The following is a 14,089-nucleotide window of genomic DNA, read 5'->3' on the forward strand; positions in this document are numbered from 1 at the left end:
ATCTTTCGATTAGAGTAAATCTGCAGGGGTTGCATTTTCTGAATTTTGTATTTTAAAAATGGGAGAATTCTCCAATTAGCATGCACCCTCTTGGGTGAGGGAAGAGGGAACTGAGCCTCCTTTGGGTCCCTCCTCTAGTTTCTCCAGCGGCTGCATGACCCCTGCCCTTGCCAAGAGAAGAATCGAGTCACATCTGGGATGGGCAGGGAAGCCAGCGACCAGCCTGCAGGACCCTCTAACAGGGAAATCTGCCCTGCCCTGCCCCTTCTTCTTCATTGTGGTGGTCCCCTGTATCAGAGCCATTTGCCCAGGGCAGGGGGGAAGAAGAGAGACACTGTCCAGGCATAATGACCACTGGCCCTCACTGTAGCTGATTCGAGTCAGCTGATTTAAAACCAACAGAAAGCAGAAGATAGATTTTCCCAAAGCCCAAGACAGTCCCTGTGGGTAAGTTTGGAAATTGAACTAAGTCTTCCAAGCCACCAGGATATCATTTAATAGTTTATCATTTCAATGCTCTCTGTGTTTGTGTGCGCATGTACGCAAATGACTGAGTCCAGAAAAACTTGGTAGTGGTTGTAGTATTATTTATTTAGCACCTATTTCATGCACAGCACTGTGTTAAGCGATGGGGGAAATTTCCATAGATGAGATATAGCCACAGTCTCTAGACCAGAAGGGCCACACAGTGTAAGAACAAGAGGGAGAGGAGGCTGGTGACAGACACATAAGGAAGATGAAACAAAGTCATAACGGGAAAAAATAATGATAGTGCAGGAACATCAGGGTTTCAGGCTCCTCACAGCTGAAATTAAGAAGAGCAAGAACCCAGTGAGGCACCCAAGTGTGAGGGACCGAGCTTCGCTGGCCTCACTCCTTTCTCCCTGGCTGATTTCCTGCAGACTTTTTGCCACTTTTTGGGTAAAGCAGCAAGACAGTTGCTGATTGGTCAGAAACTCCAGAGGCAAGTGCCTGAAATTCTCTTAAGCAACTGAGAACTCTTACTGCATTAGCCCTAAAAGACCCTATTATTATTGTTATTATTATGGTACTTGTTAAAGTGCTTACTAAGTGCCAAACACTCGTTCTAAGCACTGAGGTAGATACAAGTTTATCAGGTTGGACACAGTCCCTATCCCACATTGGGCTCACACTCTTAATCCTCATTTTTTACAGATGAGGTAACTGAGGCATAGAGAAGTTCAATCGGGAGAGTTAAGAGTTAAGTCAGAAGAGAAGTCAGAGAAGCAGCATGTCCTAGTGGCAAGAGCATGGGCCTGGGAGTCAGAAGGTCATGGGTTCTAATCCTGGTTCCACCACTTGTCTGCTGTGTGACCTTGGGCAAGTCACTACACTTCTCTGTGCCTCAGTTACCTCATTTGTAAAATGGAGATTAAGACTCTGAGCCCCAAGTGGGACCACCTGATTATCTTGTATTTACCCCAGGGCTTAGAATAGTGCTTGGCACATAATAAGCGCTTAACAGATACCATAATCATTATTATTATTATTATTATTATTGAGTGATTTGCCCAGGGTCACCCAGCAGACATGGAGGCAGGATTAGAACTCAGATCTAATTGACTCCCAGGCCCATGCTCTATCCTCTAGGTCATGCTGTTTCCCTGGATGAGAGCTCCACAAGAATCAGTGAAGGCATATTTTTACAGAACTGTGATTCTGCTGATTTGTAATCCAGCTACAGTCCTCTGGGGAACGCATGTTTTATTCAACCAGAGGGAAAAAGAATGGGAAAACACTGACGGTAAACATAGCACTGAAACTATGTATGTTTGAGGTCTTCCAGCTTGCTTTTCACTTCAAATTCAAATTGGATCTGGAGAAACCTTCTTATGGACTATTATATTGTATTTCACTGCAGTTACCTCTCTTGAAAGCTATGTGTTTTTCTTCATCTGATATGCTGGGTGAAAATGCTGCTTTTCACAGTTTAACATCTGTCATTCATCACCTCAAAAGAGGTTACATTTCACCTGAGGGTGGAATATTCCTTTTCTGCTGGGTGTTATATCATTTGTGCAGGGAGCACCTCAGGATTCTTCTGAATGAAAGACACGAAAACTGTTGTTATTACTAGAAATGTGTGGATTAATGGTCGTTTGTCAGTGGGGTCTACAGTACAAGGAACATAATCATAATTGCTTTTGGAAGAACGTAGATATGTTCTGAAAGACTTCTTTTTTTTTAATCTAACACCATGCTCTGCTGCTTTGGCAGAAAAAGAGACCCAAATAAGCATCCGCAAAAGTGCAAGAGGTCTGCTTTTATTTATTTTTATGAAAAACAAAGCTGAATCGTGTGGTAGGATCTTTTGTTATAACACCTCCAAGTGAGTATATGTTTCTAGTTAAAGTGCAGGATCACTGATTGAGTAAAAATGCCTTTTGGAAATCTACTTGACCTTTAAATAAAAGGCCTTTTCTGAACCTCCGATGCCAAAGTGACTCACCCTGCAAGAGTGTTAAATATCAAAAATCTTTGTGGATGTGGTAAACAAGTTGTAGTTAAGATGAACTCTGAAACGCCAAATGGATATATCTGTTGCAAAATGTGGATAGCAAAAGCGAACAGCTACTCAGTCCTTTTCTTTTTGCTTCGGAGAACTCACTGTGGAAAGGACTTGAAGGAAACTGAACTCAGGGAGTGTTTTTGTTTCATTGTTCTGCTGATTTACGATGCAGCTGCATTCCTCTCCTTTTGCACCATTTAAGGATGGGTTGGCACTCAATTGGTGGGGTGTGAAATGGCAGAAAAGAAAGTCCCAGGCCTCAGCCCTGCTCAGGATCAGCCCTGGGCAGATTCTCCTCCTGGTATCAGAGAGACCACCCTGAGTGCCCGATTGGGGAAGCTGCAGGCACGACTTCTCATGGCTAGCAGGAAGGTATCTAGTCCAGGGTCACCTACCTACGTGCTCAAAATTTATCTGACCAGACTTGGTTGTGTAATTAGTGTTTCTGTGTGGATCTTGATCACCCAAAGATAAGTGCCACTGCAGAGCCTGGTGGCAGACAGTGCCAGGATGCCTAGGTTCATTCATTCATTCAATAGTATTTATTGAGCACTTACTATGTGCAGAGCACTGTACTAAGTGCTTGGAATGTACAAATCGGTAACAGATAGAGACAGTCCCTGCCCCTTGATGGGCTTATAGGCTAATCGGGGGAGACGGACAGACAAGAACAATGGCAATAAATAGAATCAAGGGGAAGAACATCTCATTAAAACAATAGCAAATAAAAAGAATCAAGGTATTGTACATCTCTGAGACTGGGCCTGCCTGAGCCCCTTCTGCCTCTGGACTCATTTTCCCCCTTAGCTTCTCCTCCTGGCCCCATCCCAGCCTGGAACACTTTGCCCTAAGGGGAAGATTGGAAGGTGGGCCAGGCGGCTGCCTAAGTGCCCGCCCACCAGTCTATCTCCCTTTGAGACTTACATCCTCTTTGGACTCTTGAGTCTCAAAGGGAAACGGACTGGAGCAGGAGTATGTAGTTGGCTGCCTTGTTCAGCGCTTACTGTGTGCCAAGCACTGTTCTAAGTGCTGGGGTAGAGACAAGTTAATCAGTTTGGACATAGTCCTCAGTTTGGACATAGTCTCTGTCCTACAGGGGTCTCACAGGCTAAGTAGGAAGGAGTAGACTTAATCCCCATTTTACAGATGAGGTAACTGAGGCACAGAGAAGTTAACTGACACTTTACCCAACCCCGCCCAGGGGTACCCATGACCAAACTGTGGGTAAGCAGACCTTCTTTGTGGATCTGGCCAGGGTACAGATGGATAGTCTGTGGATGCAGTCTGGAGAGTCGTGCAAAGTAGAGCTTCCTTAGAGACCTCAGAGCAGAAGCAATGTGGTCTAGTGGATAGACCATGGGCCTGGGATTCAGAAGGCTGTGGGTTCTAATCCCTGTTCTGCCACTCACCTGCTGTGTGACCTTGGGCAAGCCACTTAACTTCTGTAGGCCTCAGTTACCTCATCTGTAAAATGGGGATTGAAACTGGGAGTGGAACAGGGACTTTGTCCAAACTGATTTGTTTATAGCCACCCCAGTGCTTAGTACAGTGCAAGGCACAAAGTAAGTACTTAACAAATACTACAATTCTTATGATTATTATTATTCTAATTCTGGCTCTGCTACTTATCTGCTGAGTGACCTTGGACAAGTCACGTAACTTTTCTGTGCCTCAATTACCTGTAAAATGGAGATTAAGACTTTGAGCCACATGTGGGACATGGACTGTATCTAACCTATTTAGCTTGTATCTACCCCATTGTTTAGAACAATGCCTGCACTCAACAGATAACAAAGGAAAAAAAAAAGCTTTCAACTCCTATGAAACCTAAAGTCATCCCTATCATTTGAAGAAGGAGCAGAGCTATCTTAATGTGGTTCTGTGGTAGTCACTCCAACTAGTCCCCACGCTCAAGAGGGGGAAGAGGAACCCAGGAGTTAGACTCCTAAGTGTCCCTCCCTGGGGGAAGTTTAAAGCCTTAAAAGTCCTTAACTTGTCCTTAAGTCCTTAAGGATTAGGAAGGGAGTAAGGGCAGCCAATAGTTGGGGGAAAAGACCCTCAATCATTTTTAGGAGAGGTGGGAAGCTGGGTTCTTAGGTGATTAGGACACAGAGAGAGCTCAGAGCTGTGACCCTTGAAGGACACTGTGTGCAAGGAGGGAACAGAGTGAGGAGTTAAGATTCATTCATTCATTCAATTCAATCGTAGTTATTGAGCGCTTACTGTGTGCAGAGCACTGTAAGTGCTTGGGAGGGTACAGTGCAACATTAAATGTACCCATCCCCTGCCCAAAACAACCTAGAGTCGGGAAAACAGACCTTAATATAGATAAATTACAGATATGTAAATAAGTGCTGTGGGGCTGAGAGGGGAAAAAAAGGAGTAAGTCAGGGAGATTTAGAAGGGAGTGGGATAGAGGAAAGGGGGGGGCTTAATCAGGGAAGACTTCCTGGAGGAGTTGTACCTTCAATAAGGTTTTGAAGCAGCGGAGAGTTAAGACCTTGAAGGTTCAGGGTTCCGAGATTAGGACCCTAAGGTGGAAAAAGATCCAGTGGAATGTGACCCCAAGGATGTCTTCAGGAAAGTACAGAGGGTCCTTGTGGGGAAAGTATTGGATCCAGGGAAAGGCAGTTTGGGCCAGAATTCTGGTTGTTAGTTGCCAGAGTAATACATTAAGAATACTGGCAAGAAGACATTATTAAGACATTATTAGACATTATTAAGATCTCTTATTTTGGTGTCTGCTTATGGAAGGGGCTGGAGGAGAAGCAATGGGGAGATTCATGGAGGTGGGAAGCTGCAGGAGCACATGCTCCATAATCTTCTGGTAGGATAGATCCTGGATAATCCCCTTGCCTTCAGGAAGATGCTTTGGCTTGAGACAAGGGAGGTTTCAGCAACAGGGGTATAGACATTAGTTATGCTGAAGGCAGAGATCTCCCAATCCTCCAGACCCAGGATAGGAAAAACTGGAGGGCTTTAGGACTGGGTGGAGGCTAATGGGGCTATGAGTACTTTGAAATTGAATCTAGAGGGTCATTTTAGCCCAGATGTAGGGCAGAGAAACCCCTGTTAGGCCACAGGCTCCACACAGATTCCTTTCTCTTTCCACATCCTGCCCTATTGGAAGCCCTGTCATGTCTGCTTGGAGCAGATGGAAGAAGGAGCCTTTTTTTTTTTTTAAAGGCTGGTGCTTGCTGGCACCCTTCGTGGCCCTGAAGTGCAGCACTGACAGCTAGATACAAGTTTCAGGATGCTACTTTTTCCCTTGCTTTTCCTTTGGTTTCCTGGAGAAGATAGCGACTGTTGACATCTCACCCTGAAGTGGCCGATATAAAAGTTTTCCCATTAGTGACTAATGAACGTCGATCCTTCTTGCCCAGCCCAACTCTGAGAAAGGCTCCTGCCCAACTTCATTTAGAAGTCCTGCAATTCAAGGTGTTTTGGGGAGGCATGTGCTAAAATTATCCCAAGGTGATCCTCAGAATATTTCCTTCCCATGTTTGAACTCCACTCTATAGTCATAGAATAACTTGGGTGTGGCTCAACTCAGCAAGTCATAATCAAGAAGTTAGATAATCCATTAATGGTCCACTCCATCCAAACTGGTCTTATGTTGATCCAAACACTTATATCCCACCTTGATAACTGCATCAATCAATCAGTAGTATTTATTGAGTGCTTGCAGTTTGCAGACCAGTTAATTGTATTTATTGAGCACGTACTTTGTGCAGAGCACTGTACTAAGTGCTTGGGAGAGTGCACTATAACAATAAACAGATGGATTTTCTGCCCTCAGTGAGCTTACAGTCTACAAGGGAGACAGATATTAATTTCCTCTCCACCCAAACGGCTACCTTACTGCTACAGGCTCTCGTTATATCCCGGCTAGACTACTGTGTCAGCCTTCTCTCTGACCTCCCTTCCTCCTCTCTCGCCCCGCTCCAGTCTATTCTTCACTCCGCTGCCCGGCTCATCTTCCTGCAGAAACGATCTGGGCATGTCACTCCCCTTCTTAAACAACTCCAGTGGTTGCCTATCAACCTCCGCTCCAAACAAAAACTCCTCACTCTAGGCTTCAGGGCTCTACATCACCTTGCCCCTTCCTACCTCTCCTCCCTTCTCTCTTTCTACCACCCAGCCCTCACGCTCCGCTCCTCTGCCGCCCACCTCCTCACCGTCCCTCGGTCTCGCCTATCCCGTCGTCGACCCCTGGGCCACGTCCTCCCGCGGTCCCGGAACACCCTCCCTCCTCACCTCCGCCAAACTGATTCTCTTCCCCTCTTCAAAACCCTACTTAAAACTCACCTCCTCCAAGAGGCCTTCCCAGACTGAGCTCCTCTTCTCCCTCTACTCCCTCTGCCACCCCCCCTTTACCTCTCTGCAGCTAAACCCTCTTTTTCCCCTTTTCCCTCTGCTCCTCCACCTCTCCCTTCCCATCCCCACAGCACTGTACTCGTCCACTCAACTGTATATTTTTCCATTACTCTATTTATTTTGTTAATGAATTGTACATCGCCTTGATTCTGTTTAGTTGCCATTGTTTTTACGAGATGTTCTTCCCCTCGACTCTATTTATTGCCATTGTTCTCGTCTGTCCGTCTCCCCCGATTAGACTGTAAGCCCGTCAAACGGCAGGGACTGTCTCTATCTGTTGCCGACTTGTTCATCCCAAGCGCTTAGTACAGTGCTCTGCACATAGTAAGCGCTCAATAAATACTATTGAATGAATGAATGAATGAATAAAAATAAATGAATAACAGATATGTACTTAACTGGTGTGAGGCAGGGGGCCTGGGGTAGGGCATCAATAAAGGGAGCAAGTCAGTGTGATGCAGAAGGGAATGGGAGAAGTGGAAAAGAAGGCTTAGTCAGGGAAGGCCTATTGGAGGAGATGTGCTTTCACTAAGGCTTTGGAGGAGGGAAGCTTAATTGTCTGTTGGATATGAAGAGAGAGAGCTCAGGCCAGAGGCAGGATGTGGGTGAGAGAGCAGCAGCAAGATGGATGAGATACTTAAGCACTAGATAAAGTGTGCTAAAGCATGTAATGATAATAGTAATTGTGGTATTTATTAATTATTGAATACTTGCCAAGCACTGTCCTAAGCACTGGCGTAGTTACAAGATAATTCATTCATTCAATCAGTCATATTTATTGAGCACTTAATATGTGCATAGCACTCTACTAAGCACTTGGGAGAGTTCAATACAACAATAAACAGACATATTCTTTAATCAGGTCAGACACAATCCCTGTCCTACCTGGGGCTCCCAGCCTAAGCCATCAGCCTCCTTTCTGACCTCCCTGCCTCCTGTCTCTTCCCACTCTAGTCCCTACTTCATTCTACTGCCCAGATCATTTTTTTCTAAAAAACATTCAGGCCACACCTCCCCACTCCTTAAGAACCTCTAGTGGTGGCCCATCCACCTCCTCATCAAACAGAAACTCCTTTCCATTGGCTTTAAAGCACTCAATCAGCTCTCCCACTCCTATCTTATCTCTCTGATTTCCTATTACAAGCCAGTCCACACACTTCACTCTGACATCAACCTACTCACTGTACCTCCGTCTCATCTAGCTCACTGCCAACATCTTGCCCATGCCTTCCCTGGCTTGGAACTCCCTCCCACTTCATATATGACAGATCACCACTCTCCCAACCTTTAAAGCCATAATAAAGTCACGTCTTCTAGGCCATGAGCCCGTTGTTGGGTAGGGATTGTCTCTATCTGTTGCCGAATTGTACTTTCCAAGCACTTAGTACAGTGCTCTGCACACAGTAAAAGCTCAATAAATATGACTGAATGAATGAATGAATCTCCTCCAAGAGGCCTTCCCTGACTAAGCCTTCATTTCCCCTAGTCAATCAGTCAGTCGTATTTATTGAATACTTACTGTGTGCAGAGCATTGTACTAAGCTCTTGGGAGAGTGCAATATTACAATATAACAGACACATTCCCTGCCCACAACGAGCTCTCTCACTTCCTTCCATGCCACCTGTGCCCTTGGATCCATACCTTTTAAGCACTTGATATTCACTCCACCCTCACCCCCAAAGCACTTATCTACACATTCATAATTTATTTTAATGTCTATCTCCCCATCTCTGTAAACACCTGATGGGTAGGGATCACATCTACCAACTCTATTGTATTGTACTCTCTTCAGTGCTTAGTATAGTGCTCTGCACTGAATAAATATCATTGACTGATTGGTCTGTTGAGTGCTAGGATCAGTTCTAAGATCTTGTGAGAAGACGTCAATAGCAAGACACATGTTCCTTGCCTTCAAAAAGCTTTTTCTTTAAAGAGGGAGACAGACAAAATGTATTTAGAATGTGAAAGCGGAAGGAAGCACAAGGACAGAGCAAGCAGCATACAAACAGCTAAGAAACAAAAAGTTGAACAAGTAACTGGTTATTCAGTTAAAGAGGTAACGATAATAATGATGGTATTTGTTAAGCACTTACTATGTGCGAAGCACTGTTCTAAGCGCTGGGGGGATACAAGGTGATCAGGTTGTCCCACATGGGGACAAATAAATAAAGTAATATTTATAGGTGAATAAATAGGTAAATAAAGTGTATCAATAAAAGTATACATATGTTTACAGAAGTGCGAAGGACAAATGCCAAGGGTGGGTGACTGGGATGCGTGAATTAATAGGGCAAAGCTTCATGGAAAAGGTGGGAGTTTTAGGATGATGGGAAACAATAGATCACTTGCTTCCTAGTGAGAGCCTGACTAGTGTTTGTAGCTATGAGGTCAAACACTGAATGACTTTGGATATTGAATGTTCTCATTCTCCTCCAGACATGGATAGAGCCAGCCACGAGGCCAGGTGCCATCCCTGTGAGTTCCTGGTTAGCACTAATAGTTGTAGTAGTAATAATAATAATAATACTAGTGGTTTTTGTTAATTGCTTACTATGTGCCAAGCACTGGGGTAGATACAGGATAATCAAATCAGACACAGTCCCTGTCCTACTTGTGTCTCACAGTCTAAAAAAGAGGGAGAATGGGTTTCCAATCCCCATTTTACAGATGAGGAAACTGAAGCATAGAGAATAATAATAATGTTGGTATTTGTTAAGCGCTTACTATGTGCAGAGCACTGTTCTAAGCACTGGGGTAGATACAGGGGAATCAGGTTGTCCCACGTGAGGTTCACAGTTAATCCCCATTTTACAGATGAGGGAACTGAGGCCCAGAGAAGTGAAGTGACTGGCCCACAGTCACACAGCTGAGAAGTGGCAGAGCTGGGATTCAAACCCATGACCTCTGACTCCAAAGCCCAGGCTCTTTCCATTGAGCCACGCTGTTTGAGAAGTGAGGTGACTTGCCCAAGGCTACACAGCAGGCAAGTAGCTGAGCCGGAATTAGAACCCAGGCCACCGACTCCCAGGCCTGTGCTCTTTCCAATAGGCCATGTTTTATCTGATGCCTATCTACTTGTTTTGTTTTGTTTTGTTGTATATCTCCCCCTTCTAGACTGTGAGCCCACTGTTGGGTAGGGATTGTCTCTATCTGTTGCTGAATTGTACTTTCCAAGTGCTTAGTACAGTTCTCTGCACACAGTAAGCGCTCAATAAATACTATTAATGAATGAATCTAGCTCTTTGGTTGAGTCAGTCTCCAGAACTATCAGTTTGACAGGGAAAAGTAAAAATATGTGTTGTTTTTCTACAATGGAGAAGCTCATAATTTCCCAAACTCAGCAATAGGGAAGTAGGCTTACCCACCTCCTAGGAAATGTAAGATGTTAGGCCATAATCTCTGCTGTCTGGCACCTAAGACTGCCAGCCTCTTCCCAGTCCTGTTTGAGATGGGGTTTGCAGAAGCTCTGTGTGTTTGTCAGAAAGGTTAGAGATCTCTCTGAAATCAGAACCTTTTTTTAATGATATTTGTTAAATGCTTATTGTGGGTCAAGCTCTGGTCTAAGCTCTGGGATAGATTCAAGCTCATCAGGTGGACACTGTCCCTGTCCCTGTCCCACATGGTGCTGTGCATTAAGTAAGAGGGAGAACAGATATTGGATCCCCATTTTATAGTCGAGGAAACTGAGACACAGAGAAGTTAAGGAACTTGCCCAACGTTACATGGCAAGCAAGCTGTGGAGCCGGGATTAGAACCTAGGTCTTCTGACTCTTAGGCCCATGCTTTCATCCACTAGGCCACGCTGCTTCCCTTTGCAGGGAGGCTCACAGATTTAGTTAAAGTGAAATGTCTCTGGCGTATTCTTTCAAAAACATGAAAAGACCTGGATTTGTTTAACTCCTCCTGCTATGATTCAGTATTCGCCAATTGTTTGTGTTCAAACGGGGTTGCCCGGCAATTAGGAACATGTGTTTGTTAGACATTGCTCTCTTCAACAGAACGAACAAGCATGTTATGGTTGGGAATGTTCTGCCTTGGCTGGTCGAGCTGCTGGGGGAATTTATTAGCGAAAAGTGGGTAGGATGTTTGGGAGATGATTCGCACAGCCGTGATGCCTTTATTAGAAGATGATTTCAGGAAATCCACTGACAGCCTTGCCCGTACTATTTAAAAATGAATCTGTTGCTGCCTCTCCTTCTTGCCCACTCAGTTCTTTCCTTCAGTAAGCATGAAGGGGAGGGGCTCAAAGAAGATGGAGATGCAGGAAGCCAGAGTAACTCTGGCCTCGCCTTGCAGGACAGAAAGGGGATGTGGGACTCTGGGGTGGTCCCTGAAGGGATATCACCCTGGCCTAGAGTCTCGACTGGGTATCTGTGTGTTTTTGCCTGCAGTTCTTTGAAGAGAAAATTCTCAAAAGGGCTGTGCTCCTTAGAGACCTGCGAAATGCCAGTTGACTTTTCTCTGGACCACAAGTTAATCTCTGGACCACCAGAGCCTGAAAAGGCCCAAGAGGGTGGATCCTGGCACAGATTTCTGATCTCAGGGCTACCAAAAGGGGAAGAGGTAGAGGAGGGTTGTCAGCAGGCAGCTGCAGCTTAGTGGGTAGCTGCAGAATTGGCCCTGCTTCAGGGCTTATGGACTGGGCATGCCACCTCTGAGCTCTCCCTGTGAAGCAGAGGTGACAGCAAAAGCCGCACTTTTTCCAGAAGCAACCATCCCTGGTCTCACCAGATGGTCCCTGGGGATGTAAATCCTGACTCCCTGCGAGATGGCCTCCCAGCACCTCCCCCTGAGGTCCGAGGCAGTGAATCTTGGTGGCTACCATGGCTCTTTTTGAATAATAATAATAATAATAATGAAAATAATAATTATGGTATTTAAGTGCTTACTATGTGCCAGGAACTGTTCTGAGCGCTGGGGTCGATACAAGATAATTGGGTTAGACACAGTCACTGTCCCACATTGGGTTCACAGTCTTAATCGCCATTTTACAGATGAGAGACCTGTGTCACAGAGAAGTGATTCGCCCAAGGTCACACAGCAGACAAGTAGCGGAGCCAGAATTAGACCTTCTGACTCCCAGGCCCATGCTCTATCCCTTAGGCCATGCTCTATCCACTAGGCCACACTGTTTCTCTGGAAGGAGCCAAACCACCCTTGCCACATGTTCTGTCACCAAATGGTTCCGTTATGAAATTATTTTGCTTCTACTTTTAGGACCATCTGAGGAGTCGGCATCCGTGAGGTACAGCAGAAGGCCCACCTGTCCAGATGCCTCGATGGCAGCCAGTATGCCCACCCCTCCTGTTCCCAGGCACCGAAAGAGCCACAGCCTCGGAAGCAAGTGGGTGCATCCATTCACACTGGCTTGGGGCTGGGGGGGAGTGGGTCGGTGGAATTGTTCAAACCTGGTGGCTTCTCGGAAACGCTCTCCTCTCCTCCATCTCTCTCAGCTGTAGGCACTAGTCGGAACGCAGCCCTCCGGGCCGCCCTTCTCAGGTTCCAGGATTCACTTCTCCGGTTCTCGTCTCCCCGAGAACCTTAGAGTCTCGCTGCGTAGGTCACGGATGTTGTGCTTTTTGCTCAGGGTGGGAGAGGAAGCTGGAGATGAAGAGGCCAAAGATATTCTCCAGTTTAAATCCCTTGTGTTCTGTGAAGATCTCTTACGATGTCAACAACCAATCTAAGAGGGATTTATAATCTTCACTTGGGCCTCATCACTGGTGGAAAAAATCTGGCATCTTGGGAAAGAAAGCTAATCCCAGTATATGAAGCAAAGTGATGTGTGATCATTTCCATAGGAAAACTCCTCTTCAGAGTTGGATTCTGGTTTCTATTAAGGCTTCCTGTTTTTAACCAGTTCTCCACCAGGGTTAGTGGAGACATTCAGACAGGTCAAATGATTTGCCCAAGGTCACAGCTGACACACAGTCTCTAGTGGCTTCTCCTACTGTTCACTACTTCCTAAGTATTGGGTCACCATGGCCTCACTCAAGTTTTCTTTTCCTGCCTCTGATGGGGACAAGCACCCTGACCTCCATTCGTGAGGACAAGTAAGATCCAGAACCCTGGCTGAATTCTCCCGTAGATCCATCCCCACTTAACAGTAGAGAAACATGAAAAGTAGCAGCTCCGAAGAAACTTTGCTACCGTTCCCCAAGGCTCTCCGCAGCTTGGATACGCCTGTGTGCAACTGAGAAAGGGGAAGGAGTGGATGTTATCCAAATGCATAAGGGACTTTTGCCTTTTCTCTTCCTTTCCGTTTTCCAGTCTTCTGTGTCAGTTCAGTGTAGTTGAGAGTAAAAGTGCCACGTTCCCATCGGAGAAACCTCGCCACCTGTTGGACGACAGTGTGCTAGAGTCTCCCAGTCCAGGCAGGAACCTCACATTAAATCCCGCGGTCACCAATGGAGTCTCCATAGGTAAGATCCTCAGCCCAAGGGCAGGCTGTATGCAGCTTTCTCCGTGTCTGTCTTTCTGGCTTGGTTTGGAGTGAGACCGACACCAGTCACTGCATGAAAGAATGACGCCATAGTCCAGTGTCAGAACCAAGAGTCCGTTTCCTTTCCCCGTGAAGCCTGGTCTTCCTGCCAACTGTTGTGGGCTTTGCTGTATTGCTTTTCTGTTTTTCTAAACACACACACACACACACACACACCCACCCCCTCCCTCCCCCCAAATCTACCTACCTACCCTACTGCTTATTAAGTACAACCAAACCCTATTTAGAGCAAGGATCTTGCGCTCTTGTGGTAACTTTTGTCCCCAAGTGGGAAGAACATATTTTCCTCTGTAAGTGCAATTAGCAGTATTCGTACTTGATAGAGCCCAGCATGACTCCAGCCCCATAACCAAGGCCGCCACTTATATAACTCTGATGGGGTTACCTCCCTTCTGAATGCACAATCCATTTAATCAGTAAAGTTCTCCAAAGAAATTTGAAAGACCTATTTCAGTGATAGTTTGCTTGAATATTTCCCTTGCAGGGAACCCCAAGAGCAAAGAGGCTTCTTCTTAGTAGGTTCTATCTTCCACTGACTAGTTTGACACAATAATTATAGGGCAGTGCTGTGGTCAGGGCACGTTTCTGGGCACTGCTGTTGCTTTTCAAGCTTGGGAAATTAGTTTACAAATTACTTGTTTAGTAATTACCTATTTAACGGATAGTCTTGGTCTCCTGC

The 14,089-nt window shown here is 45.7% G+C and overlaps 1 protein-coding gene across 6 annotated transcripts in view; it reads left to right on the plus strand.

The window, feature by feature from the left end:
* RALGPS1 (Ral GEF with PH domain and SH3 binding motif 1) overlaps nt 1-14,089 on the plus strand; it is a 480,822-nt gene that overhangs the window by 419,724 nt on the left and 47,009 nt on the right. For 3 of the 6 annotated variants that reach the window (XR_005659940.1, XM_029062600.2, XM_029062604.2), the window contains exons 13-14: nt 12,126-12,252; nt 13,179-13,330. Coding sequence is in view for 5 of the 6 variants with exons in the window: in XM_029062600.2 (XP_028918433.1) it covers nt 12,126-12,252; nt 13,179-13,330 (279 nt within the window). In the remaining variant the exon portion in view is untranslated. The remainder of the gene's footprint in view (nt 1-12,125; nt 12,253-13,178; nt 13,331-14,089) is intronic. The other 3 variants (XM_029062605.2, XM_029062606.2, XM_029062607.2) reach the window with 1 other exon arrangement.

This window comes from Ornithorhynchus anatinus, chromosome 4, assembly GCF_004115215.2.
Source record: "Ornithorhynchus anatinus isolate Pmale09 chromosome 4, mOrnAna1.pri.v4, whole genome shotgun sequence".
Lineage (NCBI taxonomy): Eukaryota > Metazoa > Chordata > Mammalia > Monotremata > Ornithorhynchidae > Ornithorhynchus > Ornithorhynchus anatinus.